At 36.8% G+C, this 26,301-nt stretch overlaps 2 protein-coding genes and 1 pseudogene across 2 annotated transcripts; 2 read left to right on the forward strand and 1 right to left on the reverse strand.

Annotated features, from left to right (window-relative positions):
• The first annotated feature begins 464 nt into the window (after nucleotides 1–464).
• Nucleotides 465–5,973, forward strand: LOC133854423 (PGR5-like protein 1A, chloroplastic). The gene is made up of 11 exons (XM_062290625.1): nucleotides 465–850; nucleotides 986–1,107; nucleotides 1,241–1,337; nucleotides 1,440–1,540; nucleotides 2,126–2,182; nucleotides 2,827–2,903; nucleotides 3,798–3,849; nucleotides 4,442–4,552; nucleotides 4,843–4,940; nucleotides 5,100–5,175; nucleotides 5,730–5,973. The coding sequence occupies exons 1-10, from the start codon at nucleotides 649–651 to the stop codon at nucleotides 5,167–5,169; spliced, it is 987 nt and encodes a 328-aa protein (XP_062146609.1). The 5' UTR covers nucleotides 465–648; the 3' UTR covers nucleotides 5,170–5,175; nucleotides 5,730–5,973.
• Nucleotides 5,974–6,459: 486 nt separating this feature from the next.
• On the reverse strand, nucleotides 6,460–12,244 carry LOC133854424 (histone deacetylase complex subunit SAP18-like). Its single transcript, XM_062290626.1, has 6 exons — nucleotides 12,054–12,244; nucleotides 11,882–11,914; nucleotides 7,521–7,631; nucleotides 7,339–7,434; nucleotides 6,842–6,916; nucleotides 6,460–6,747 (listed from the first exon to the last, which is right to left on the reverse strand). Exons 1-6 carry the CDS (start codon nucleotides 12,210–12,212, stop codon nucleotides 6,715–6,717), a joined length of 507 nt encoding a protein of 168 aa, XP_062146610.1. The 5' UTR covers nucleotides 12,213–12,244; the 3' UTR covers nucleotides 6,460–6,714.
• Nucleotides 12,245–13,680: 1,436 nt separating this feature from the next.
• LOC133854589 (putative expansin-A30) lies at nucleotides 13,681–21,587 on the forward strand (annotated as a pseudogene).
• Nucleotides 21,588–26,301: the final 4,714 nt, after the last annotated feature.

The raw sequence follows: 26,301 nt of genomic DNA on the forward strand, positions 1-26,301 counted from the left end.
GATTTGGTCCTTGAATGGGCTTTTCTTTTTAAGTTTAATACTTTTATTTATATATAATATTACTTGGGCTAAATAATGCAGGTTATACCAGAAAGATCAACATAGCAAAGAAGCGTGTGCAGGCCCGGCCCAATATTGGGCCCACTACAACCCTTGGTCCAAACCGAAGCGAACAAAACCCCAATCAAAATAAAAAATAAAAGGACGGTAGGACACCACATACACACGTGAAATCCATCCACGTGTCAAGCATGGTAGACATCCTAGATTTCCCACCAGTATAGAGGGACGGTAGGGCACAACATACCCACGTGAAATCCATCCACGTGTCAAGCAAAAGTAGACATCCCAGATTTCCTACCAGTATAAACAGCAATCAAGGTGATGACGTGGCAGATATTGTCGAGACAAAAACATTTGTGAAACAAAAAACACCAAAAAGCCGTTGCATTTCCCTCCACACATTCACCGCTTGCCTTATCTTTAAGCTGTCTTTCTTTCCCTCCAAACACAGCCCCAGAAACATCCCAATGCATCGTCATCATCATCATCATCAAACTTCACTCCCCCACCTGAAAACCATCATACCCACCATTGTTATAGCTCTTCTTCTTCACAGCTCCCACCCTTCTACCAGTGATCATATTAATGGCTACCAAGTTAGCCATTATTTCAGCATCCCCTCGTTTACACACAACCTCCATTAAAAGACCCTTGGCTCCGATTTCTTCTTTTGTGTCTTCTTTATCTTCTTCTGCAAGGGTTCAGTCGGTTCAGTTCAATGGAAGGCATATATGCCTTCGACGCAGAGTTTTGCTGCTTTCCACCAAGGCCACTGCTGACCAACAAGGTGTGGATTTCAATTTTTAATTTACTAGCTGTTGAGGAAGTGTTTTAATTTCTCTGTCTTGTTTCTTGGTTTCAATGAGAAAATCCATGTGCTTACTCTTTTTCTTTTTTTTTCCTGCTCCTTTTAATTTTTCAGACCAGGGCCTGGCTGAAGAAGCTGATGTCATCGACGGTAAAATCCTGCCATATTGTAGCATAGACAAAAAAGAGAAAAAGTCAATTGGTGAACTTGAACAAGAGTTTCTTCAAGCACTACAAGTATTGTTTTTCTATCTATTGTTTTGATATATGATACATAGTAATTCTACCAAACAAGAGATAGAACATATGTTAGTCTTTCCATTTCATGCTCAAAATTGATATGCACATTTGTTTCTCTTGTGTCCTACAGTCATTCTATTATGAGGGAAAAGCTACTATGTCAAATGAGGAATTTGATAATCTCAAGGAAGAATTAATGTGGGAAGGAAGCAGCGTTGTCATGCTAAGTATAGACTGATCTTTATCAATGGAGCCTCAAGTTAGACGTTTTTGAATCAATCAACATGTGAATCTCTAATAGGAACTTATTGGTTTATTTCGCAATCCAGGTTCCGATGAACAGAAGTTTCTGGAAGCTTCAATGGCTTATGTGTCTGGGAAACCAATTATGAACAACGAAGAGTATGATAATTTGAAGTTGAGGTTAAAGGTTTGTGCTTGTTTGTTCCATAGTTGAATATGTGTCCAATGATCTTTAAGTCTCAAGTTGAGGAAGGATATATAGAAACTTTCGGATATAAAGTATAGAAGCATTATAAATAAACAAAGAATATTCCTGGTTGGTGCCTCTTAGGATATGTAAGTAGCTGATTGCCTGTGAATCTACCAAGGTGTGATTGGTATTATCCTGTAGGAGTATCTAAATTTTACAGGTTAAAACATGAAAAATAAGTTCTATAAGTGGAAAGAAAGAAACTTACCTCAATATGATCTGCATTGTTGTGTCAGCAACCAAGTTCTTGACTTTCAGCATTGCAAGTAGTTATAAATTGTTGATGTTAGGTTATATATTGTACATTGTCCCACATTGGTTATTGGTGCGTGTAACTGTATTAGGGTTTAGTGGGCATAAAAGGCCGTCCAATGGCAATTGTTTTTTGGTGTTTTCATAATTTTATTGTAGAAAAAAAGAGTAGAAGTAAATCCTAAATAAGCAGTATCAATTTAGATAACAAGACCGGTAGTACTTTTCAGATTGAATGTTATTTAATTATTGGCATAATTTTTCTTTTAGATTGAAGGGAGTGACATTGTAGTTGAGGGTCCACGATGCAGTCTCCGAAGTAGAAAGGTATGTGTTGGTCTATATTTGCTCTGCCTTTTCATTTCTGCTTGTGCATATGTGCATAGACCATCAAGGACTTGGGAAATTGCATTGGTGAAGACTGCAATGTTTAGTCACAAATTTATCAGAAGTCACCTGCTCACCTAGGATCTTGTTAACTGCAGTAATCTCGTCGACTAATGTCACTGAATTGACCGCTCAGATGCATTGATGCACTAATTAAGTAGGAGGCCTGACTTAATTAGTATCTAAGTCGACGTTGGAGGAGCATAAATCCCTTTTTTACTCTCTTTATACTTGGACAGTTGCGTTTTTATCTCATTTGAGATCGATTTTAATGATTTTCTTGTTCTTTTTTCTCCTAGATAAACGTTTCTCTTGTATACTTCTTATGTACTGGATTGTGCTTTACGCTTTTAATGATATTTCAATTACTTATAAAACAATAAATAAAATAAAGAAGTATCTAAGTCTCCAGTCTTCTCTGTAAAAATGATTTTACCTTTGCATGAGTTGTTAAAAGTTATCTACCAAGGGAGACCATAGCTATTAGATTACTTCATTATACTTTGATTTGGTGCTTCAGCAAATAAATCATTAATAGCTAGCAGATCTTGGCTTAATTGTGCTGACTGACTTTCTTCCCACAGGTTTACAGTGACCTGACCGTTGACTATTTGAAGATGCTTCTGTTGAACGTCCCAGCGACCGTTGTTGCGTTAGGATTGTAAGTAACATGGTTTATTGAAATAATTTAGGTTAAAAATTCATCTGATGATAACTGTCTCACAGTTAATTCTGTAGTTGCTACCAGTCACTGCTATCTGTAATGCAGAATAAATATAACTAGAACAATATTTGGTAAGTTGTAAAAAATAAAAAGAATAAAATTTCAGCTCTTTAAATTTCACATGCAATGCACATGCTCTTGGGCTGCCTTATGGAAAAAAAATTACATGGTTCTGAGGTTTATCCTTTCTTTGAGTGAAGAAGATGATAGCCTAATAATATGGTTAATGTATATTCTAATAGTAAAAAATTACTGCATTCTTCTTGTTGTTCATATTGTTCAAATGGCAGAGAAGAGGAGTTGCCCATGTAATAGAGAAAAGGCTTATTTTTCAAGTTAATTGGTGATTGAATTTATTGGTTAGCACATCAAGACTGTTTAAACAAAGCCTTTCCCCTCTTTTGAAGTGGCTCATTTGTCCCTGTCAGTGAATTTTCCATCACTGAGAGTTAGTGATGGAGCCAAGAATTTTTACTTTGGAGGTTGGGGGCATATATTGTTGTGAAGAGGAGGAGAGAGGAGATTTGGGAAGAAGTTGTGGACAATAAAGAAAGCGGAGGGGAGAAAGAGGGTTAAGGGAAGGATGGAAAACAGAGGGGAGAATCACATGTTCTAAGGACGAAAAACTGTCCGTATTTATTTGTAAAATGAACTAGTAAAGAGTAGAACGCTTATGCATATATAATATATGTGATCATATTTATTTTATTTTTCTTCTTTTTCTTCTATTTCTTTCATCTACTGGTTGTAAATGATTGAGATTCAACAACTATAATGGTAAATCTATACATAATGGATTCTGATCTTACAGTTATTGCATGTGCCTACCAGGTTTTTCTTCCTTGATGATCTGACTGGATTTGAAATCACATATCTACTTGAGGTACGCAGTTGAGATTGCATTTTACTTGTTTTCAATGAAGCTTTAAAGTCAATAGACACAGTCCTAGGATTAACCACCAAAAAAAATCAAAAAGATAGCACTCACACTTTCTCATGATTCTTTAGCCCTTCATCAGCAGTCAGCAAGAGTGATTTCATAATTTTTGGGCATTTGTCCCAAAATTAGCTAGGCCAATCAGCCAAAACATAAATTGCGGAATTACGACCACATTGGTTTTTTTTATTCAAAAAATGGTCAGGGTGATACAAGCTGATGTGGCAGTCGGCGTGGCACTACCACATCAGCCTATAAGAACATTGTAGTAAAAGTTGTAGCATCCCTAGTGGCACTCTTTTTATTCGTCCTAGTGAACGATAGACTGCAAAATTGTTGTAGAAGATGTAGGATGATAATAACCCTCTCGTTTTCATGAAATGTGTTGCTTTATACTCTCAAATTCTTAGATTCTTTATGAACCATTCCTAATAATTAGCAGAAAGTCAGAAAAATTAGTTTTCACAAAAGAAATTCTAGTCTTTTTGGGAAACAGGAATGCTTATAGGTCTCAAAATCTCCCTCTGTTGAATTGCAGCTCCCTGAGCCATTCAGTTTCATTTTCACGTGGTTTGCTGCTGTGCCCCTCATAGTTTGGCTAGCTCTATCACTTACAAATGTGATTGTGAAGGATTTTTTGATCTTAAAGGTAGTGTATTTGTCAACTCCTCTTCTAAAAGATAAATAGAACCACCACATAATGTTGGATCCAGATTCCAGAAATTGTTAGTAATCTGAGCAACAAATGTGAGTCTCTACTGGGCCTACCTCTCCAAACAGGTGGGCGTACAACTCAAAATTTATTTGAGCAGATGGGCCTCGTATTGACTCTCCCACATTTGCTGTCCGAATTACTAGCAATCTGAGCAACAAAATTGTTAAGGACCTCTATCCCGTAATGTTGTTTGATATTGCAACTAACATAATATTCTTTTCTAGGGCCCATGTCCCAATTGTGGTACTGAGAATCTCTCCTTCTTTGGCACCATACTGTCAATTTCTAGTGGTGGTACCACCAACACTATCAAATGTTCCAAGTAAGTGCAAAGATCCTTAGACTGCATGAACTGACTGGCCTTGTGATTTTACATTCGTACACATTTCTGCAGTTATCTGGGTATGATTTGTGATAGAGGCAGGTTTTTATATTCTACTGCTTTTAACTGTTACAACTTACTAGTTCAATTTTGTCTCAGTTGTGGAACTGGACTGGTGTTTGACTCAAAAACTCGCTTGATTACGTTGCCAGAAGGAAGCCAAGCTTGATTGGAGGTACAACATAGTTCATGTCAGATTCAACTTTCCTTTTTCTCCTAAAAATGGTAAGAAAATTGGACAAAAAATAACCCTAGTTCATCAGACTGCAAATTAGGGCTGGGTGGGCCATGTGATCTAGTTCTGGCTTAGGCCCACTTTCATTCAGCTTCCTAATTTGCAGGACCAGGAGGCCCCCCATGTGACCCACATGGCCGAAGAGGTCTCAGACAAGGCCTGCTTGGGCACCTGAGCCTCCTCCAAAGCCTCTCATAATTGCAGTTGGGGTGACTGCAATTTGAACAGGGGATTGCAGCCAATCTCGATATAGTTTATGGGTTCCTTCTAAATCGGGCATCTTTCTTCACTCCACTTTCAACGTTTGTTTGTTTCGATTTTTTGTAGTAAGAAAATTTAGATATTTAAATGAAATCTCCAGAATAGAAAAATGATTGCTTGGAGATGACTATTGTTGATTACCATCAAGCAAAGGCACTGAAACGGCTCAGTCTATATAATCCTCAAAACATTTTTGTGAATACAATTGTGAAAATCCCGAGCTACTTGTGCAGGAACAATCCAGTTTTTAAGGCAATACAGCAGTTACTAACCTATGAAGTTGGAGATGAAGGGCTTCACGTTATGTATATACCCAGAGTCAACTATTAGTTGTTTGTCAATGTGTATTTGTAATTATCTACATGCTCGTAATGTACACAAAATACAGGTTTATTCAGTGGAAGTGGAAGAGAGAACTGTGGAACTTTGATGAAAATCCTATCTATAAAAAGCTTTGTATGCAAAAAATATTACTTCCGTGTCTGTGTATAAACAGAGCAATCTTATTATTACTCACAGTATCATAATACTGCTTAGTGTCAATCGTATTCCGTAATCGGGCAAACAATTGTGAAGGACTCTCGATACGCTCACTTGTCCAAGCAGGGCACCTACCTGTCTCAGCGAGTGTTCGGACAACTGCTTGGACAGATAGGCTTCATTAGAAACCTCTGACAATTGCAGAAAATTCTCTGCAGTCCAAAATAGGGGAATTGTAGGAGATCCCGATCCAATTCCAACCACGACACGACACATACTCTTATTCTAAGTTTAGAAGTTATCAATTTTTATAAAGCAATCCATTAAATAGGAAAGCTTCTCTGGCTTTTGACTTCCTCGTTCTTTCTTTTTTCTTTTTTGGGGCCTAGCAAAAAGCTGCTCCTCACAAAGATTGTGCTGGAAGCTATAATCAGGGCCCAGTATCTAGACATTTGAACAATTGCTCGCTGAAAATACCTGGAATCAAGTACCAACAATGATACACCAATGATATTTGATCAAACTATATTATCCAGTTCAAAATTCTTATCTTAAATCATACATTGCAGCACCCACAAGGCATCGGGTAAAGTCAAAGCATTGAAATTTTTCAAACACATTCTCATACAGATGGGATCAATAAACCTAATGCATAACAACAACTTCTCAAGTCAGTCTGGCAAAGATGCAATCTCAGAACAACAGTATAGCCGCTTCATGCATCACCAACCTTTTCCTCTACAAGATTGCCACATCTAAGTAATCTCCAATCTACATATTCAAAATCAAAGCAAGTCAACTCATCCATATTGAACTTAATACACATTCCATGAATATGGATACAGATATGGGTATTTTATTATACCTGGAAGCTAAGTTCACCCAATGACTTGCTGTCGTCTATTCGTCTGCCGTTTCCATAAGAATGTGTCATCCCAACCTACTTATCCAAAAACAAAATGTGTCATGCCAACCTTGGAGACCAAGATATGGGAAAGTTTTCAGAAATAATCGCAATGACTTTGCTCTGTGTGCAGCTACGTCTATGCCAATGTATTAATCATGACTAAAGGCTCAATTTCACCTCATTTTTTATCCATTTCTGACCTATCACTAGAGTCCTAGGATTAGAAACCACCTTCAAAGGACCAATTATTGAAAAATATCAGTATTATAAAACCCAGGCCGAAATTAGTGATCAAAATTTACATGAATCAGTGGACTGAAACTACGCAGTAAGTAGACCGTGAGCACGTTCGTGGAAATAAATGAGCAGATGATGCAAAAAATCATGGTTGGTCTTACTGTAACTGCACCAACACATACATGTATGACCAGCTAAATGAAAGAAGTAGCATGTACCGTTCTCAACACAAAACGACCACGTTGATCAGGATATACAAAAGCGAAAGACAGTTTAGCATTTCTTCTCCTGGCCTCTGGAGCAACCTCTTTAACCTGACAAAGAACTAGAATCATCTACAGAACAAATAAAACATTTTATTCAATGAAAGATGGGAAGGTTGGAGTGGGAGCGAACATACGAGATCAGTCAATTCACGGAGTGTTGCATCTTTCCATGTATAAATTTGAACCTCATCCTTCGGTTCCTTCCCTCTCACTACAAAATCCTCCTCACCATGATGACTACCAATCTGCAGAAAGTTAAACCCAAACAAATTAAAAAACTTTCCAAATTAAGAGAATATGTAAGCATAGTAAAATTGGCCTTTTAGATGACAAACACACCAATCCACATATCCAACAATAAAAGGCGGTTCTATTTATACATTAAAAAAGTGAAAAGGGTATAGCCCTAATATACGGGACGTACACAAGATATACAAACCACAGCAACAATGCCACTCTAGACCATCAGCATATAATACAAATATCCTTTTTTTTTCTTTTTTATAGGTAATCGGAATATCAAAAAACGTAAAAGGCGCAATTCAAGTACATAGAAAATATACAAGAGGAATAACTAAGTAGAAAGAAAAAAATGGTCAAGAAAATAATGATAACTAAGCAAATTAGGAAAGTTTAAAGCATGTGCCCAGTGGTAAACAGTATTGAAGAAAAAAGACCTTAAATCCACTATTGTCCTCTTGCGGTCTTTAAAACTCCTATCATTTCTTTTCCTCCAAATACACCACAAAAGGCAAGACAATACCACCTTCCACACCGCTGCACTCTAGGGACGATCACTCAACCTTCTCCAACAAGCAAAGAGATCAACTACTCTTCTAGGCATCACCCAAGTTAGCCCAACATGACTAAAGATAGCACTGCATAAGGCACTAACAATCTCATAGTAGAGAACAAAGATAATCGACAGACTCCCCACACCTCTTACACATACAACATCAATACACCACAATTACACGCCACTTTGTTAGGTTATCCATGGTGAGGATTTTCCATAGAGCGGCCGACCAAGCGAAGAATGCCGCTCTCATGGGAACCTTATTCCGCCAAATACTATTCCTAAGGGAATGGAGTACCATCATGGGGGACAAGGACGTTACATAACAATTTAACATCAAACAACCCTCTTGGAAGAGACCCAGAGAAGCTTGTCTTTCCCTCCCCGGCTCACTCTAGAGAAGTACAATAGATTGAAGAACGAAGCAAAGACATCTATATCTCAATCATAAGTCACTTTGATAAAGCTTATGCTCCACTGATTGGATCCACTAGAAAACTCGAAATGATTTGCCATAAAGGCTTCCTTAATGCGAGCTATACCATACAAATGCGTGAAAGCTTCCTTGAGGGAATGATCTCCACACCATGTGTCTTCCCAAAATCTAATCTTAGAGCCGTCTCCTATAACTAGAAAACAAACCCCCCCCACCCCTCCCGCACCTTATATTTTTCCATAACCTACCCCAAACAACCCATGAACCTCATTAGAACACCACCCACTCCACAAGCTACCACATTTAGAATCCACTATGACTCTCCACAAAGCCTCTCTCCCATACATATAGTGCCATAGCCACTTCCCCAAAAAAACATGATTGAACACAAGCAAGTTTCAAACCCCCAACCACCCACAGAAATCGAGAACAAACCTTGAACCAGCTTACTAAGTGATATTTGAACTCTTCGCCTAAACCACAACACAAGAAATCTCATTGTAACTTCTTTATGTGATTGGGCAACACCAGCTAAGAAGGGAAAGAAAGACAAGGAATATGTAGGCAAATTGGATAGGGTACTCTTGATCAATGTAATTTTTCCACCCTTAGACAAATACATCATCTTCCAACCAGCCAAACAACGCTCAATCTTCTCAATAACATCATCCAAATAGATATGGCCTTGAAGAAGCTCCAAACAGAAGACCAAGGTACTTCAAAGGCAAAGAAGAAACTCCACACCCCAAAATATCAGCCAAACCATCAACACTAGTTATGTTCCCCACAGGAACCTATTCTGACTAGCCATATTAATACTCAAACTCGATACAGCTTCAAAACATAGGGGAATAAAGCAAGTAGATAGAAGAGGTGCTTTGGGTTTGCCCCACAAAAAATCAAGGTGTCATCCACAAACAAAAGGTGGGAAACATTAAGCGCACCAATGTTCCTAGCTTCCATGAAAATGACAAACAACAAAGGTGACAAAGGATCTCCCTATCTCAAACCCCAGGAACTACTGAAGAATCCAAAAGGATTATCATTCACCAAAACAGAAAAATGCACCGAAGAAATACAAAATTCTATCCAAGAATGCCATTTCTCCCCAAAACCACACCTCCTCAACAAATATAATTAGAACTCCCAATTAACACGATCACATGCATTCTCAATAGAACCCCAAGCTTTCCAGATCTAATCCTACTATTCAAACAATCATTAGCTATAAGAACGAAGTCAAGGATTTGCCTTCCTTTAACAAACGCATTTTAGGGCTTTGAAATAATCTTTTCCCAAGAATTTTGGCAATAATCTTTTAAACTAGACTAATAGGGCAGAAATATTTAATATTGATAGCCTCCGATTTCTTCGGAATAAGAGCAATGAAAGTGGCATTAAAACTTTTTCCAAACTAACTTCTGGTGTGAAAATTATAGAACACCCCCATAATATCTTCTTTGATCACTTCCCAGCAAACTTGGAAAAAAGCCATAGTAAAACCATCAAGGCATGGTGCCTCATCACTGTTCATACCTTTCACGACCTGAAGCACCTCACTTTCCTCAAACAATCACTCCAACCAAGAGGATTCCTCCTTCTCGATGAAATCAAAAGCAATGCCATCTAACTTAGGCCGTCAACTAAACTGTTCGGTAAACAATCGATCAGAGAATTGCACAATGTGATCCATAATCTCAGTTTGATCATAAGAAATTGAGTTATTGACCAAGAACAACTCAATGGAATTGTTTCTCCTATTCGAGTTAGCCACTTGATGGAAAAACTTCGTACAATTGTCACCCTCTCTTAACCAAAGCGCCCTGGACTTCTACCTCCAACTAATTTCCTCCAATAAAGTATCCCTCTCCAAATCACTAATAGCTTTGTCTTTTTTCAATTTCTCTTCAACATTTAAAGCTCTCTCTACCTCTAAACCATCAAGAATACGCAACTCATCCAAAAGATTCTTTCTCTAGTTCTCCACATTACCAAACACTAGCTCATTCTAGATTCTTAAATCGGCTTTCAAATCCTTAAATTTGCGAGCCAAAATGAAGCTCGTGGAGTCTTGAAATGATAGAAGACCACCATTGTCTCACCCTATCCACAAAGCCTTCAGCCTTCAACCACATATTCTCTAACTTAAAATATCTCTTGCCACCATGAACGCCACCACAATCAAAAAGAATAGGGAAATGATCTGAGCAAAGTCTAGGCAACCTTTTTATAAGCAAATCAAGAAAGTGGGCTTCCCATTCAGGAGCAACAAGAAACCTATCGATTCTTGACCAAGAGGAGGGATCCCGCTTGTTTGACCACGTAAAAGACCCTCCTACAAGGGGAATATCCATGAGGCCCTGATAAAAAATAAATTTAGAACCCCACCATAGTGTGACAAAAAAGAGCTTCACCCGATCTTTCACTAGGAAATTGAGTGACGTTAAAATTTCCCCCAATGCACCAATGCAAGTTCCACCAACAAAACAAGCCGACCAATTCTTCCCATAAAAACTTATATCACAATCGAAATTAGTAGCTAAATGCAAAGCCAGCAAGCTCAAACATACTTTCTAGTCAACAACCAACTAGAGACTTTTTTTTTTTTGATAAGTAACAACCAACTAGAGACTTTTGTGAGTGAACCTGCAAATTAGTAGCTTTTTGGGAGCAATCTCCCGTCATCATACCAAAAACTCAAATGAAGCTTATCTCTTTCGTATTATAAATATTTCTGGCTTGGGCTTTCCTAAAACCGACGTCAATGTTTTTGCCCATGGAAAACTATACTAGGGAGCTGCTCTAAGATTGTGCCTGTTTCTCTTTTATAAACCCCATAAGGAGCTCTTTAGGATCTCAACTACCAAACCTATCCCAAAATTGTTCGAGCAAGTATGACATTCTGTCACCCTATGCTAACATTTTTTTTTTGGATGACTACTCAAGTATTTTGTACAAAATGGCGTCACCTGGAATTGAACCGGAGCACTATGGTTGTTCTCTTATTTTTAGAATATAAATTGAATGGTTAACTCCACCCTTTACTATGAGTTTAAGCTTTTGGAACAACTAGAAATTTAATGGTTAAATTCAACCTTTCCTATCCACCTAAGCATTTGGTACAACTGGTAATTTAACACTAAGCAACAGAGTTCAGTTCCCTAGTTCTCTTATGCTCTCAGTTTTTCTCAGCAGAACAGAAAAATGCATATTTCACCCAGAAAAAGATCAACTTTACAGCAGTGAATAAAATTTGCCCATACCTTAGTGAAAACTCGGAGCAACAGAGGGCAAGTCTGCATTTTTTTTCACGCAAAAGAAAGAAATCAATAAAGATCTATACAAAGACGTTAGCACAATCCAGAGTGTCATAGTAAACTCCAAATTACTATTTGCTGTAAACAAATCCAAGAGGAAGCTTAGAGAGAGTGAGACCTTTTCACGATCGACTGGTTCGAAGCGTGGACGAGCTAGGGTTGGTGGTGGAGCCCTGGACTGAAGAGGAGGGGGTGGAGGGAGGGGTCTCGTCGAAGTGGGTCTGCTCTGGGGTTGAGCGGCCGCAGCCATTTTTGCGTCTCTTCCTCTCTTGTCCATTACCTTTTTCTTGCGTCTCTCTGCCTATCTCATTCGTGTTTTAAATTTCTTGGACTTTATGGGCTTATCAATGGGCTTTTTCCTGAGGAAAGCCCTTTTGCCCTTTTTAACATTTAACCGGGCCATATAACTTTGGAAGGTTACACATTTAGTATCCGGAATAACTATTTTATTAAAAAAAAAAAAATTGAATTACTATGATTGAAAATGAAAGAAGTAGAAATGGAATAACTATTTATATTTATCAATTTGGATTTAACACTGAAATATAATTCTGAATATGTAGTCTATTGTTTGGTACAATGCGATGTGTTCGTTAATAGAATCATATTATAATCAAATTTTTTAAAAACACCCTTATAAGTGAAAATATACTAATTATAATACAAAATAATAAGATGCAGTACTTTGTCTTTTATCTTTGGTTTTCCATTCTCACGAGAACCATAGATAATAATAAACAACTCAAAACATAAAAGATTTCTTAAAAATACATATGAGAATCATATGCATTTTAGACACGTCAACTTCATATGTTGGGTTGAAAAACATTTCACCAACAGAAAACTTTATCCTTTAAGAAATATCATTTCAACATTTACCATATATATCACATTTTAAAAGTGATAAATGTTAATGTCACAAAATCATAATTATTTAATTTGAAATTGACGATTGGGATTTAAAAAATTCTATGCTCTAAGAGAATTTTAAAGGATCTTGATTCTAATTTTCAGAGCATCTCCAGCAATAATAGTTATTTTAGCTACTTAAAATATACATTTTTCTATTTTAGTTACTAGTTTTTCAATACAACTTCCGGCAGATCATTTATTACAATCTCTATTTTCTTTAAATATTATTTTTCAATGTATTTTTTATTGTGAAAGTTGAGGGAGAGGGGGGGAAGAGGGGAGAGAAAATACTAAAAAAAAAAAAAAAAAAAGACTAAAAGATATGTTCTTTTTTGAAATATCTGCTGGAGGAATAAAGTGGCTCATAATAACTGTATTTAGTTATTATGAACCCATATAAAAAGTCTATTGGAAATGCTATGACACTTTGTGGTTATAGTCAATTTCTAGGTGATCTTCAAAGAAGTTGTTTATAACGTGATAAGGGATCAGTGGATAACAATGAACCTTCCATAGTGTGAGTTCACATGCATGCAGTGACTGTGTTACAAATGTGGAGTGATCATAACTTAGCCTAAATGTTGATTTGGAAATCAAAATATACTCTATAAATGTTCTTTTGTTCCCTTTGGGATGAATATGTTATGGAGCTTACAGGGAAATATTTCAAGTACGTTTGATACTTGTTGGAGTGGATAGAATTGATTACTACAGGCTCACTCAAGCAGCCTTGTAATCACATTTGTACTATCACCCTAAAAATAATTAATCAAGTTACAATTATGACTCGTTCAAATTATTTATAAAGATCGGTCTAGCTTAATAAAGAATTGATGTGTGATCAATTATCACTCATAAGTACTTTTATAATTCACCTAATCAATGTGGATAATTCACGGACCGGATTGGCAATTCGTGTTCGTATGTCGAGTCATTGGTATAAGACTATATGAGTCAACTCAAACACGACCTATTTAAATAAGCAGGTTACACGGCATGACCCACATAACCCATTTAATAAATAAGTCAAGTTAGCTTAACCCAATCCGCATAACTTGTTAGTAAACAAAATTTTCAATTATTGAGCATGGAAATGAATTACATTGCTGAAGTTATATCTTTATAATTAGTGGCATTTTTTTTCCTGTCTTACACTTTAGGGTTAAAAATTTTTAACTATAAATTTTTCTTAAAATATTTTAATTTATACGGATTATGCAGTCACCCATAAGTTAAGCTGATTAACCAATTTATTAATCATGTTTAATTGGGTCGATCCGGTTTGACCCGAATTCTATTTTACTAAATCTTAATCCGCTAATTTAGTACTATTGGGTTGATATCAAATTTGCAAATCGATCATATCAAAAGTTACCAACTCTAAGTTTGACCCAATATAGGACTAATTTTCTACAATGTCCTCACAAATTTAATATAGCATTTTAGGAGAGCTCATAGCCTCCTAATACATGCTTGCACTTCCACAAAGTTTAGACCACATTTTATAATGGCAAAGTGAGATGCCCCGCCATTAAGCCCTATGGAGTTTTCCCTTGGCAACCATACGTGGAGATACCATATCCATTTTTTATAATAACAAACAGAAAAACTACTCTTGGTGAACATTCTTTCGACTTGGAAGACTATCTTCGTGAGGGCCACGAAGAGGCAGTTTGCTCTTTAATAATGCTTATTATTGGACATTATATAGATATAAGTTTAGCATGTCCATGTCAATATAGGCATATTGTTTGCACCAATTGATCGAAGTCGATCACGAAGCTCCTGGGAGATCATTCAGGCATGGCTGCAGCTTCCCTTTGATCATGGAGCTTTAGCTTCTTCTTAATGGCCTCCATACTGTCAATCAGCTGCAAGTCATCGACCGCCTTCCGGCCAAGCCAATGGTACCTCGCCCATGCAACCTTTTATGGCGACGAGTCGGCCTCCGCAACCATGGGTACGTAGTTCACATGATCTATCAAGCTTTACAGAATTGTAAAGTGAATGAACAAGAACAGAGAATGAAAACAGAAACTTGCACAACAAGAGAATAAAGAAGGAATCGATCTTCTATTGTAAAAATGACTTAATCAACTAATACATTAGAGTCAGAGTGCTTATATATTGGAATAAGCACATGTGCTAGAATAACAAGTAATAACCTTGTTGTACAAAGAAGTACAACTGTCAAGCTAGATACAAACTACCAATTAGATTACAAATGAGAAAAACGTGCTATATACATCAATACTCCCCCTCAAGATGGACTGTGAATGTCGTGAACAGACATCTTGGACAAAAGCTTATGGAAAAGAGAGTTTCCAAGGGCTTTAATAAAGATATCGGCTAACTGATTTTGGGAAGAAACATGAAGTGTTTTGATGAGACCAAGCTGGATTTTCTCACGAATAAAATGACAATCTATATCAATGTGCTTGGTACGCTCGTGGAACACCGGATTAGCTGCAATGTGCAATGCAGCTTGGCTATCACAAAACAAGGTGGCAGGATGAGGATGCGCAATCTGAAAATCATGAAATAACCAAAGAAGCTCGCAACCAGTAGAGGCCATAGAACGGTACTCAGATTCTGCAGAGGATCTAGAGATCGTTTGTTGTTTCTTTGACTTCCAAGAGATTAAAGAAGTGCCAAGAAAAACACAAAAACCAGTGATGGACCGACGTATGTCATAGCAGCCTGCCCAGTCGGCATCACAAAAGGCCTTAAGCTTGAAATCAGATTGGGCAGAAAAAAATAAACCTTGGCCATGAGCATGCTTCACATATCTGAGAACCCGGTAGGCAGCATTAAGATGGGGCTAACGAGGCTTGTCCATGAATTGGCTTAAGGTTTGGACCGAATAAGCCAAATCTGGCCGAGTAAGAGTTAAGTAAAGAAAATGACCAATAAGTCTTCTATAAGAGGTAGGATCAGCCAAAATAGTACCATGATCTCTAGAAAGTTTCAAATTTTGTTCCATGGGGAAAGAAACCGGTGTAGAAGCCAATAAACTAGAATCTTGTAAGATTTCTAAGGCATATTTTCGCTGTGAAACAGAAATGCCCAAGGAAGAACGAGCAATCTCAAGACCCAAAAAATACTTTAAGTGAACCAAGGTCTTTGCGACAAAACTTAGAATTCAAATCTGCAATGAGAGAAGTAACTGTTGCAACATCATTGCTAGTAATAGCAATATCATCAACATACACCGATAGACCAATGAAGAGAGAATCCTGAACTTTAGTAAACAAAGAGTAATCCGCTTTGGATTGAGAAAAACCAAGATCAAGCAAGGCAGTTGAGAGCTTAGAAAACCACTGTCTAGAGGCTTGTTTCAACCCATAGAGAGACTTTGTTAACTTGCAGACTTTAGGCTCCCCCTTACCCTTAAAGCCGGGAGGTAAAGTCATGTAAACCTCTTCTTCTAAATCACTATGAAGAAAATCATTGTTGACATCAAGTTGATGCAACACCCAATGCTTAGCAGCTGCAACAACAAGAAAGGTCCGGACAATAGTCATTTTGGCAACAGGTGAAAAGGTTCATGATAGTCTAATCCTTCACTTTGAGTGTACCCCTTAGCAACAAGACGGACTTTGTATCTTTCTATGCTACCATCAGCCCGATATTTGATTTTATAGACCCATTTACAGCCAATGGGATGCTTGGTTGGAGGTAAATCAATGACAATCCAAGTGTTGTTCGCTTCAAGTGCTGCAATCTCTTCGGTCATGGTATCACGCCAATGTGAATGTTTAACCGCTTGATGGTAAAATTGTGGCTCAACATGAGAGGAAATGGAAAGACAAAAACGTTTATAGGAAGGAGAAAAATTATCATAAGAAACTGAAGAAGACAAAGGAAAAGGAATACCATAAGATAATGCTGAAACTGAATCTGAATCCTTAGAAGTCGAATGGGGTAAAGCAGAAGCCATGTGACAATGATACTGCTGTAAGTAAGCTGGAGGATGCCGAATTCTGTTTGATTTTCGAAAGTTAGCAGTAGAATCTATGGGAGGAATATCAGAAACTACAGGAGAATCTGCTATATGAGAATCTGAGGGATAAATATCAGAAACTAAAGGAGAATCAGCTATAGGAGAAGGTAAAGGAGAATCAGAATCAGAAACAGTATCATCAAGAAAAATAGGAAATGATACAGAAACAGGATCATGAGTAATGGAAGATAAAAGTGAAGAAGAAGCAAATGGGAAAATATTTTCATGAAAGATAACATTTCTAGAAATAAAGACAGATTTGGTTTGAAGATTGTAAAGCTTGTAACCTTTAGTGGCATAAGGATAGCCAATAAAGATACAAGGAATGGCACGAGCATCAAACTTAGTTCGATTTCGAAGCAAAGTAGAGGCATAGGCTAAGCAACCAAAAACCTTGAGATGAGAATAAGAAGGGGGTATGGAAAACAATAATTTATGAGGTGATTTATTTGATAGATTAGGAGTTGGAATTCGATTAATAAGGTGTGTAGCAGTAAGGACACATTCAGCCCAAAATTCCAAAGGTAAATGAGCTTGAAATCTCAAGGACCTAGCCACATTTAAGAGGTGTTGATGTTTCCTCTCAACAACAGAATTTTGTTGAGGGGTTTCAACACAACTTAATTGGTGGATAGTCCCTTGTTGAGCAAAGAAATCTGCCATTTTGAATTCAGCACCATTGTCAGATCGTAAACACTTTATTTTGAGCTGAAATTGAGTGAGTATAAGTTGGAAAAAGGCTTGGAGCACAGAACGTGTTTGTGATTTGTGTTTTAGAACATGCACCCAAGTAAAATGGCTAAAATCATCAACAATAGTGAGAAAGAAAGTAGCACCATTTATTGATGTGGTGGAGAAAGGTCCCAAAATATCACAATGTATCAAATCAAAAGGGGAATGAGAAACAGAAATGCTACTTGGAAAAGGCAGCCTGTGCTGTTTTGCAAGGGGACAAACTATACATACATTTTTAGAGTCACAAGAATAAAAGGTACAAGCTGATGTAACAAATTTATTCTAGAAGAATAAGGATATCCTAAACGAAAATGCCAAACATCAGCATGTGAAGGAGTCTTGATTACAGAGGAGAAAGTCTGAGGTTGGAGTGAAAGCAACTGGGAATTGTTTGCAGCAAAAGATGGAATAGGATTCTCCAGCTTGGAAGAATGCATCAAGTAGTACAATTCATGATGCTCCTAACCCACCCCAATCGTTTTCCAAGTGCTCAAATTCTGCATAAAGCAATATCCATAGAGAAAAACAAAACAACAATAGATTTGCTTAATGAGTTTGCTGGCAGAAAGTAAATTGAAAGTGAAAGAAGGCACACACAAAACATTAGTAAGAATGAGACTCTCAGAAATTTGCACAATGCCTATATGAGTAACAGAAGCAAAAGAACCATTAGGCAATTGTACACATGTGGAAACAACAACAATTATTTTGGTGAAAAAGGAAGGAGAACAGATCATGTGATCTGTAGCTCCTATATCAATAATCCAAGGAGGCTTCTTGGAAGGATACTTGAAAGGATGATGAGAAAAACTAGAAGAAAAAACAGAATGTATTGGATTAAGAGTAAAAATACCAAAGTTGGATGGGTCGGCTATCTGAGTGTGCAGACTAGCAGCAGAATGAGCAGAAGCAATGGGAATACCATTCGAACTGGCAGATTGAGCAGCAGATTGAGCTTGAATGAAAGCCATCAATTGTTGACACTGTTCAAGGCTAATAGGCAACTTTGGAGGTGGACATTCAGTCAAGTCCAATTCTTGAACCTGATTAGCAGAATGTGAAGAAAACTTATTCTTGGTAAATTTGAAGCCAAGGGGGAATCCATGTATCCTGTACCATTTATCAATCGTATGACCCGTGATACCACAATGAGAACAAGTTGGCTTCTCGTTACGATTGGTAAACTTGTTGAACTTCTTCTGAGGTGCAGCATCAACCTTTGGCATGAGAGCAGTAGTCTCATGAATCAAGGGATTAACAGATATTTCCTTTTGGCGTTCCTCTTGGACAATCAGAGAGAAAACTTTATTGATCGGAGGAAGAGGATCATTGAGGAGAATTTGACCTCGGATATGAGAATAGGAATCATCAAGGCCCATCAAAAATTGAAAGACATGATCTCTGTTATTCTTTTCATGGGTAGAACGCATACCTCCACACGTACAAGAAGGGATTGGATCATAGTTGTTGAGCTCATCCCAAATACTCTTAATTCGAGTAAAATACTGACTCACCGATGAGTTTTCTTATGAGAGAGTGGTGAGAATTTTCTGAAGTTGAAAAATTCTTGGACCATTACCTTGAGAGAATCGGTCCCTCAAATCTTGCCACATCTCTTCACAGGTAGTGATGTAAATGATGCTTGAAGCAATGTCCTTTGACACGAAATTGAGAATCCATGCAATGATCATGTTGTTGCATCTAGTCCAAGCATGATGCAGAGATTCATCTTCAGGAGATGGCTTTGGCAGAGAGCCATCGATAAACCCTAGCTTGTTCTTCGCGGTTAGGGATACAATCATGGAACGACTCCATGTATTGTAATTCTCTCCGGTTAAAGGCTGAGAAACCAGGACAGTACCTGGATTGTCGCCATTGTGCAGAAAAAAATGTACTTGCAGGATTGTCATTGAATGAAGAAGAAGAAGAAACCGCCATTGATGAACGGAATCAATAGAAATTTGAAGAATGAATTTTGATGAACGAAAATGAAAAAAAATTGAATGAACTTTCACAGATTTGTGAAGTGCTCTGATACCATATCAAGCTTTACAGAATTGTAAAGTGAATGAACAAGAACAGAGAGTGAAAACAGAAACTTGCACAACAAGAGAATGAAGAAGGAATCGATCTTCTATTGTAAAAATGACTTAATCAACTAATACATTAGAGTCAGAGTGCTTATATATTGGAATAAGCACATGTGCTAGAATAACAAGTAATAACCTTGCTGTACAAAGAATTACAATTGTCAAGCTAGATACAAACTACCAATTAGATTACAAATAAGAAAAACGTGCTATTTACATCAATATGATCACGTGCATGGCTTTTAGTAGCCAATTGTTTTGGAATATGATCCTCTCCTTTTTATTTAAAATGGATGGTATTCATTTTGTGAATTGATATTAACGGATATATGACCTTAAAGCACTTAATTCTCACGTGTACTTTGAATACAGTTAACATGAATCACATTGTCTAATGATAGATATGATCGATTTAATAAACAGAATTAGAAGAATTAATTTAAGTTCTACATATTTATGGTTGACAGGAGGAGCTTGTGGGTATGGAAACTTGATGGCTAATGGATACGGAACCGATACAGTAGCCTTAAGCTCAACTTTGTTCAACAATGGCTATGCTTGTGGGACTTGTTACCAGATAAAGTGTTTTCAATCTCAGTGGTGCTACGGATCAATCCCATACATCACAGTGACGGCTACAAACCTTTGCCCACCAAATTGGTCTCAGGACTCCAATGCCGGTGGGTGGTGTAACCTACCCCGAACCCACTTTGACATGTCCAAGCCTGCTTTCATGAAAGTTGCAGATTGGAAGGCTGGCATTATCCCAGTCATGTATCGCAGGTAATAATTGTTATAGAAGGTTTACGCCAAAAAAAACTATTACTAAATTAAGATATTAAAATGATTGAGTACGTGTTTTTAAACAAAATTATGAAAAGTATCCTGTTTGAGAGTACTTTTTTTTTTTCTTTTTTTTTTTTTTAAATGATGGTTTGAAAATGTGAAAAAATTTAAGTTTTACCACATCAGGCAAGGGGACACGTTATTTTAAAAACATATGATTTTAAAGGATGAACCTAGGGCTGGTATTTTTTGCCACGGCCCGCGAACCTGATACGTACGAATCCAATATGAAATTAGAAGATTATGCTTGAAGGTTTTGATCTGTTTAATTAAATGGGTCGGATTAGTATTGACCTATATATATAGTTTTATATACTGATCATGCCTCGACACGATCCGAATCTGACACACGACATTTAGGGTTGTCAATTTTTTACACGACCTGCGAACTAAACATACAAACCCAATATGAAATTAGAGGGTTAAAGTTAAAGAGTCTGACTTGTTTAATTAAATTGGTCCGATTAAAATTGACTTATATAGTCTGATATTCCTGCATTAGCATGACCCGAACACGATAAGCAAATATGAATTGACACCTCTAACTAAACCCCGTTTTTGCATAATAGCTATTAATTGATCACAAAAAAAGTATTTTTTTTTTACGTATTTTACTAAACACTTAACTACGTTTTCATTAACTATTTTTTGAAAAACGACTCTAATTCCTTTAAAAAAAGAAAATCTATCTTAGAAATGAATCCGCTAGGAAAACCTTCTCATTGCTCCATATATGCATGTGTTTGTGTGTAGAGTGCCATGCCAAAGGGCCGGTGGGCTTCAATTCGCATTCCAAGGGAATGGGTATTGGTTGTTGGTGTATGTGATGAACGTCGGCGGTGCCAGAGACATTGCTCAGATGTGGGTGAAGGGAAGCAAAACAAGGTGGATAAGCATGAGCCACAACTAGGGAGCATCGTACCAGGCATTTGCTGCTCTCGGAGGCCAATCTCTTTCTTTCAAGATCACCTCTTTCTCTACCAAGGAGACCATTATAGCATGGAACGTTGCTCCTGCCTATTGGAATGTAGGATTGACTTATCAAGCCAATGTCAACTTCAATTGAAATTAACAAGCCAATGGTTTTTTATTTTTTTTTGTTTTGCTCATATATCTTTCCAGTTTGCCAATTAAAGATAAGGATAATTATACAAGTGTACGTTGTTAGGAGTATTACTGTTTTTACTGGAATTTTTCTTACAAATTGATCAATATAACAATCCAGAAAGCATTTTCCTTCTATGATTTTTGTGGTTTTTGTTTGTTTTGAAAATGTAGGACTGCTAATAGGAATTTGTGAGATAGATATAGATGCAGCATTGGGTTATTGGCAGATTGATTTCTCTTATATCCTTTATTCATTTATTTAGCATCGTGATCTACAACTTTTACTATAAGTATCCTTGCAAACTGACTTAACAGTTGATAATTGATGAAATAATTAATCAAAAAATTTGACAATTGTCAATTTAACTAATGTGATAATTGTATTGTTGGTCCCTGTGGTATGCCATAATTATTTTTCACTCCCTATGGTTCAAAAAGTTCATGGGAGGTCCTCGTGGTAAGCAATAATTACAAATCGATCCCTGAAGTCAAATTCTGTTAAAAAATTTGACAGATTCAGTTAAGTGCCACGTCAGCATCACATCAAACTAATAAGATGGCGACACGTGTTCATATGAATAAAAAAAATAAAAATTTATTAAAAAATAAATAAATAAACTTATTTTTTAAAAAAAAAAAAAAAACAAAAATAGAAGGGTGACTGGGCCACCCCTTTGGGGTCCAGGGGTCCTATCTTATGTGGAATTCTCTTATGTGTAAAATTCCAACAGTTAAAAACGGATAATCTCAATCCTATCTTAAAAAATCACGTCAGTGTTGTTGTAAGCCTTGATGTGCAGTGTACCTAATTATCGAATGGCTTTTTGGGCCCAATCGATGGAGACCCCTTGGGCTTGAGCATCAACAAAGCCCCATATCCTCGACAACCATCTACTAGGAATCCAAGCCTTGTCAGGCCCCAAGAGGCCGATGAGAGATTTCCAATTAGACAATCCAACACGTATTAGGCCACATCCAAGAAGTATACCTAAAGGTAGATAAATGGCAGAAAATGTCAGGCCACTCCTATGACAAGCTGATTGGCTGACACCACCACTCATACTAACTTTTTGAGATTTTCCTTTGCACGACACGTAACCATTAGGGATTGATGTGTTTTAAAATAGTACTCGCAAGTGCACGAATCATTTTGCAATATAGTGTTATGCAAGTGCGAGGTCGATCCCACAGGGAATTGTGTTGCGAAAATTAATCTCTATTCAAACTAATCCTATTTTAACCTAGTTCCAAATTTAGGGGTTTTTGATAAAAGAAAACATAAACAAGAATAATGAAGATAAAGGGGTCTAGGGTTTTGGAATCCACACTCACCAAATCATATCAACCTAATCTCATGCTCATCACACTTATTCGAGGTTGTCACGTATAAATCTTAGGTATGCTCTACATTGCTTCAAAAATCATTTAGATCATTCAATGATTTCGTTCATAGCACAAATCACAAAGAGTACCAATTGAAATCCAAACATCCAATGTATCATTCAATCACAATGGATATCTTCATTCGAACCGATAAAACAATGTATTAGTCAAACGACGCACAATGAATGTCCAATGTTTTGATAGATGAAAAACCAAGCAACCGATTTAATGAAACTTATTCCACATCATCACTTGTATCCGGAAACCACAAGAGATATCAAAACATCATTTCAAGAAAATCGAAGTAGAACAATGAGAAATCAAACCCATAAACTCAAATAGCATGAACAAGCAAGAAACTCGGTTTCTCTTCAATGGTGAGGTTTCATCCTCAACCCCAAACGAAAATATTAGCTACACATGATAAAATAACTACAACTTAAAACATTAAAAGCATAAAAATCAAAGAGTTGCAAAAGGAAAGAAATAAGCTACAAGAAGAAGAGAAGTAAGAAGTTATGTACAAAGAGGCTCATGCCTCCTCTCCTCCTCCTTTGATTTTCAGCCTTGGTCTCCTTTTATAGCCAAGTGGTTTGTGTGGAATGGGTGAGTGGGTGTATGAGTGGAGAGATGAGTGATGAGTGTTTTATGGAATGAGTGGTGAGTGTTTTATGGAATGATGTTGAGTGGAAAAAAAGTGATTAAGTGGCTGAAAATGTGGAGAAAAACGTGTATTGGCTCTAGCTTTGGGGAGACAAGGGATGAAGCAAAAGAAAAATAATAAGAGTGATGGTTCCGGATTTTCGGGATGATCCGACGACTGAAATTAAAACAGCCATATCTTTTTCCACGCATCTCCAAATTGGCTGAAACTTGTTGAGTTGGAAAGCTGACATCTTGAACTTCAATTTAGACCTAAGAAACTCCCAAAACGGATATATTTTGGTCCTGTTATGATCAGTCTAAATGTACTGGTCTGCTGCATCCGAATTTCCTTGTATTTTGCTTGAATTGTATCATTTCTCTCTTATTGTCCTACAAAATATAAAAACACTAAAACTAACCAAAGCATTAGAAAATAACAAAGCTAAAGGTTTAACTAATGTAAATTAAGGGGTCCAAATACACAATATTTGGTACTCATCAAATACCCCCAAACTTACATTTTGCTAGTCCCTTAGCAAAACAAAATGAAAAACAAAATCAAAGCATGAAACATAAATCCTCTTTCGTGGGAGACACGATTGCATTTAGCATATGCAACAAGCCTTTTAAACCCTTAGGACTCCCTAGTGGACGAGTGAAGTCTCGTGAGGGTTTGCCAGAAATGATACCCACAAACATTCAAACATTATGCTGTCAACGAGAAAAAGTTTTACCCAGACCATGGTTCATACGTCATTGGCATGCTTAAAAAGACAAACCCCATCATAAACATCAACAGGGGATCCAATCATCAAATCACTCATAAATGGACAGTTAAGACATCACATTTCCTCAAAAGTGTAGAGTGAAATCAACATGCAATTATAAGGTTTCATTTTAATCTCAAGATAAGTAGTTCAAAAATCATTGGAATCCCTATCAAATGAAACAACCAAGGCAAGATATGTAAATTATTTTATTTTATTTATATATATATATATTTTTTGTTTTTTTGTTTTTTTTTTTTTTTTTTTAATATGTTGGTTGTGCAATGCTCGGCTCCCTTAAGCTTTCTAATTGACCCATGTAACGAGTGTTGGGCCAGTGGCTCCCAAACCAAATGGTCTTAGGGCACTAGATGTAGAAACATCCCTAAGGGCTTAATTACTCAAGTCAAAAAGGCTACGAAGCCAAACTAGCCATACAATTAACCAAATTGAAATTCTCACCTTTTGACGCGAACACTCAATGCTTAGTGAGGCAAGAGGCCCGGTTACTCAGTGAAAAACTCAAAATGATCTTCTTTTTTCTTTTTTTTTTTTTCTTTTTTTTTTAATATATATATATCTTGCAAGCCAAGGTTATTTATCAATAAGTCATCCAACAACTCTCAAAATACACAATTAAGCACAAATTCATACCCCACAAATTACATGCTAACGTGCTCGTGATAGTTCAACTCAAGTGAAATCTTACTAGCCCAAAAATAAGTCAAAAGACTCAGATTCCTAAAGACATGATGTGTTCAAAAACTTAAGCAAGCCGATGAAATGCAAACCACAGCTATGGCTTAACTCAAACTTGACAACATAATTTTTTTTTTTTTTTAATTAAAACATTTTAAGAACAAAAAGACAACTAAAAATAACTAAAAACAATTAGAAAAATTAAAAAAACACAGAAATGGAAACTTAAACAAACAGAAAATTTAAACAAACAAACAAATGAAATAAACAAACAAACAAATGGACAGGGTGCTTTTCCATACCCCCAAACTTGAATTACACATTGTCCGCAATGTGTAGTGTAGAAATACATTACCAGAATTACGGAAACATCGAGGTGTGAAAGGTCAAGGCGTCCCCCAAACTTAAACACCAAAACACCTGTCAACAAAAACTTAACAGCAACATTTCTCATAGACACAAACATCAAAATGTTAGTTGCTGTTAGAAATAAAAGTAAAATGAAAAGAAATAAAAATGAAAGAAATCAACTATACAAAAAAAGTAAAAGGGAAAAGAAAATTTACAGCGCCTTCTCAGGTGGCCAACTTGCTTGCTTCGCAGGATCTTCGTAGCGCCATTTTTTTTTTATTATTATTATTACAGTCCATAAATAAATAAAAAATAAAGAAAATAAAAATAAAAAAATAAAAATATAATTATTGTCTTACAAAACGAAGTACTTCTAAGAAAACATAAATAAAAATAAAAAATAAAGAAAATAAAAATATAATTATTGTCTTACAAAACGAAGTACTTTTAAGAAAACATAAACTTGCGAATCGGACCTTTCCTGCAACATCCCCAGAGTATGCTTATACCTGACTAAGTTTCTGGGCGGAAAACCCTGAGGTTTTGGACTACACGCAAGAGGTCCTGGTGTTGCTCTTGGAGACGATTGGTATTTTGCTCCAACTCAGCATACCTCTTCTCCAAGTCTTTCGCATATGAATCTACCACCTTCTTCAGCTTTTTATTTTCTTGCTGTAGGACCCGATTCCTACGCCTAAAGTCCATGTACATTCGCTGCAAAGCCAAAGTTTGAGCTTTTAGCGCTTGAACTTCATTCCCTCGAACTTGCAGACGTCGAGCTATGTTTGTAACTGAAGAAGCACTCTGAATACTGAAAGCCAAAGAGTC

This window comes from Alnus glutinosa, chromosome 13, assembly GCF_958979055.1.
Source record: "Alnus glutinosa chromosome 13, dhAlnGlut1.1, whole genome shotgun sequence".
Lineage (NCBI taxonomy): Eukaryota > Viridiplantae > Streptophyta > Magnoliopsida > Fagales > Betulaceae > Alnus > Alnus glutinosa.

Excerpts from the sequence above, each read along its gene's own strand:
- LOC133854423 (XM_062290625.1), top strand. The coding sequence starts at position 649 with ATGGCTACCAAGTTAGCCATTATTTCAGCATCCCCTCGTTTACACACA. Across the intron at positions 851-985 it reads GGCCACTGCTGACCAACAAG|ACCAGGGCCTGGCTGAAGAA; the intron begins GTGTGGATTTCA and ends TTAATTTTTCAG. Across the intron at positions 4,553-4,842 it reads AGGATTTTTTGATCTTAAAG|GGCCCATGTCCCAATTGTGG; the intron begins GTAGTGTATTTG and ends ATTCTTTTCTAG.
- LOC133854424 (XM_062290626.1), bottom strand. The coding sequence starts at position 12,212 with ATGGACAAGAGAGGAAGAGACGCAAAAATGGCTGCGGCCGCTCAACCC. Across the intron at positions 7,632-11,881 it reads TGCTCCGAGTTTTCACTAAG|ATTGGTAGTCATCATGGTGA; the intron begins GTATGGGCAAAT and ends AACTTTCTGCAG. Across the intron at positions 6,748-6,841 it reads TGGGTGAACTTAGCTTCCAG|ATTGGAGATTACTTAGATGT; the intron begins GTATAATAAAAT and ends TTGAATATGTAG.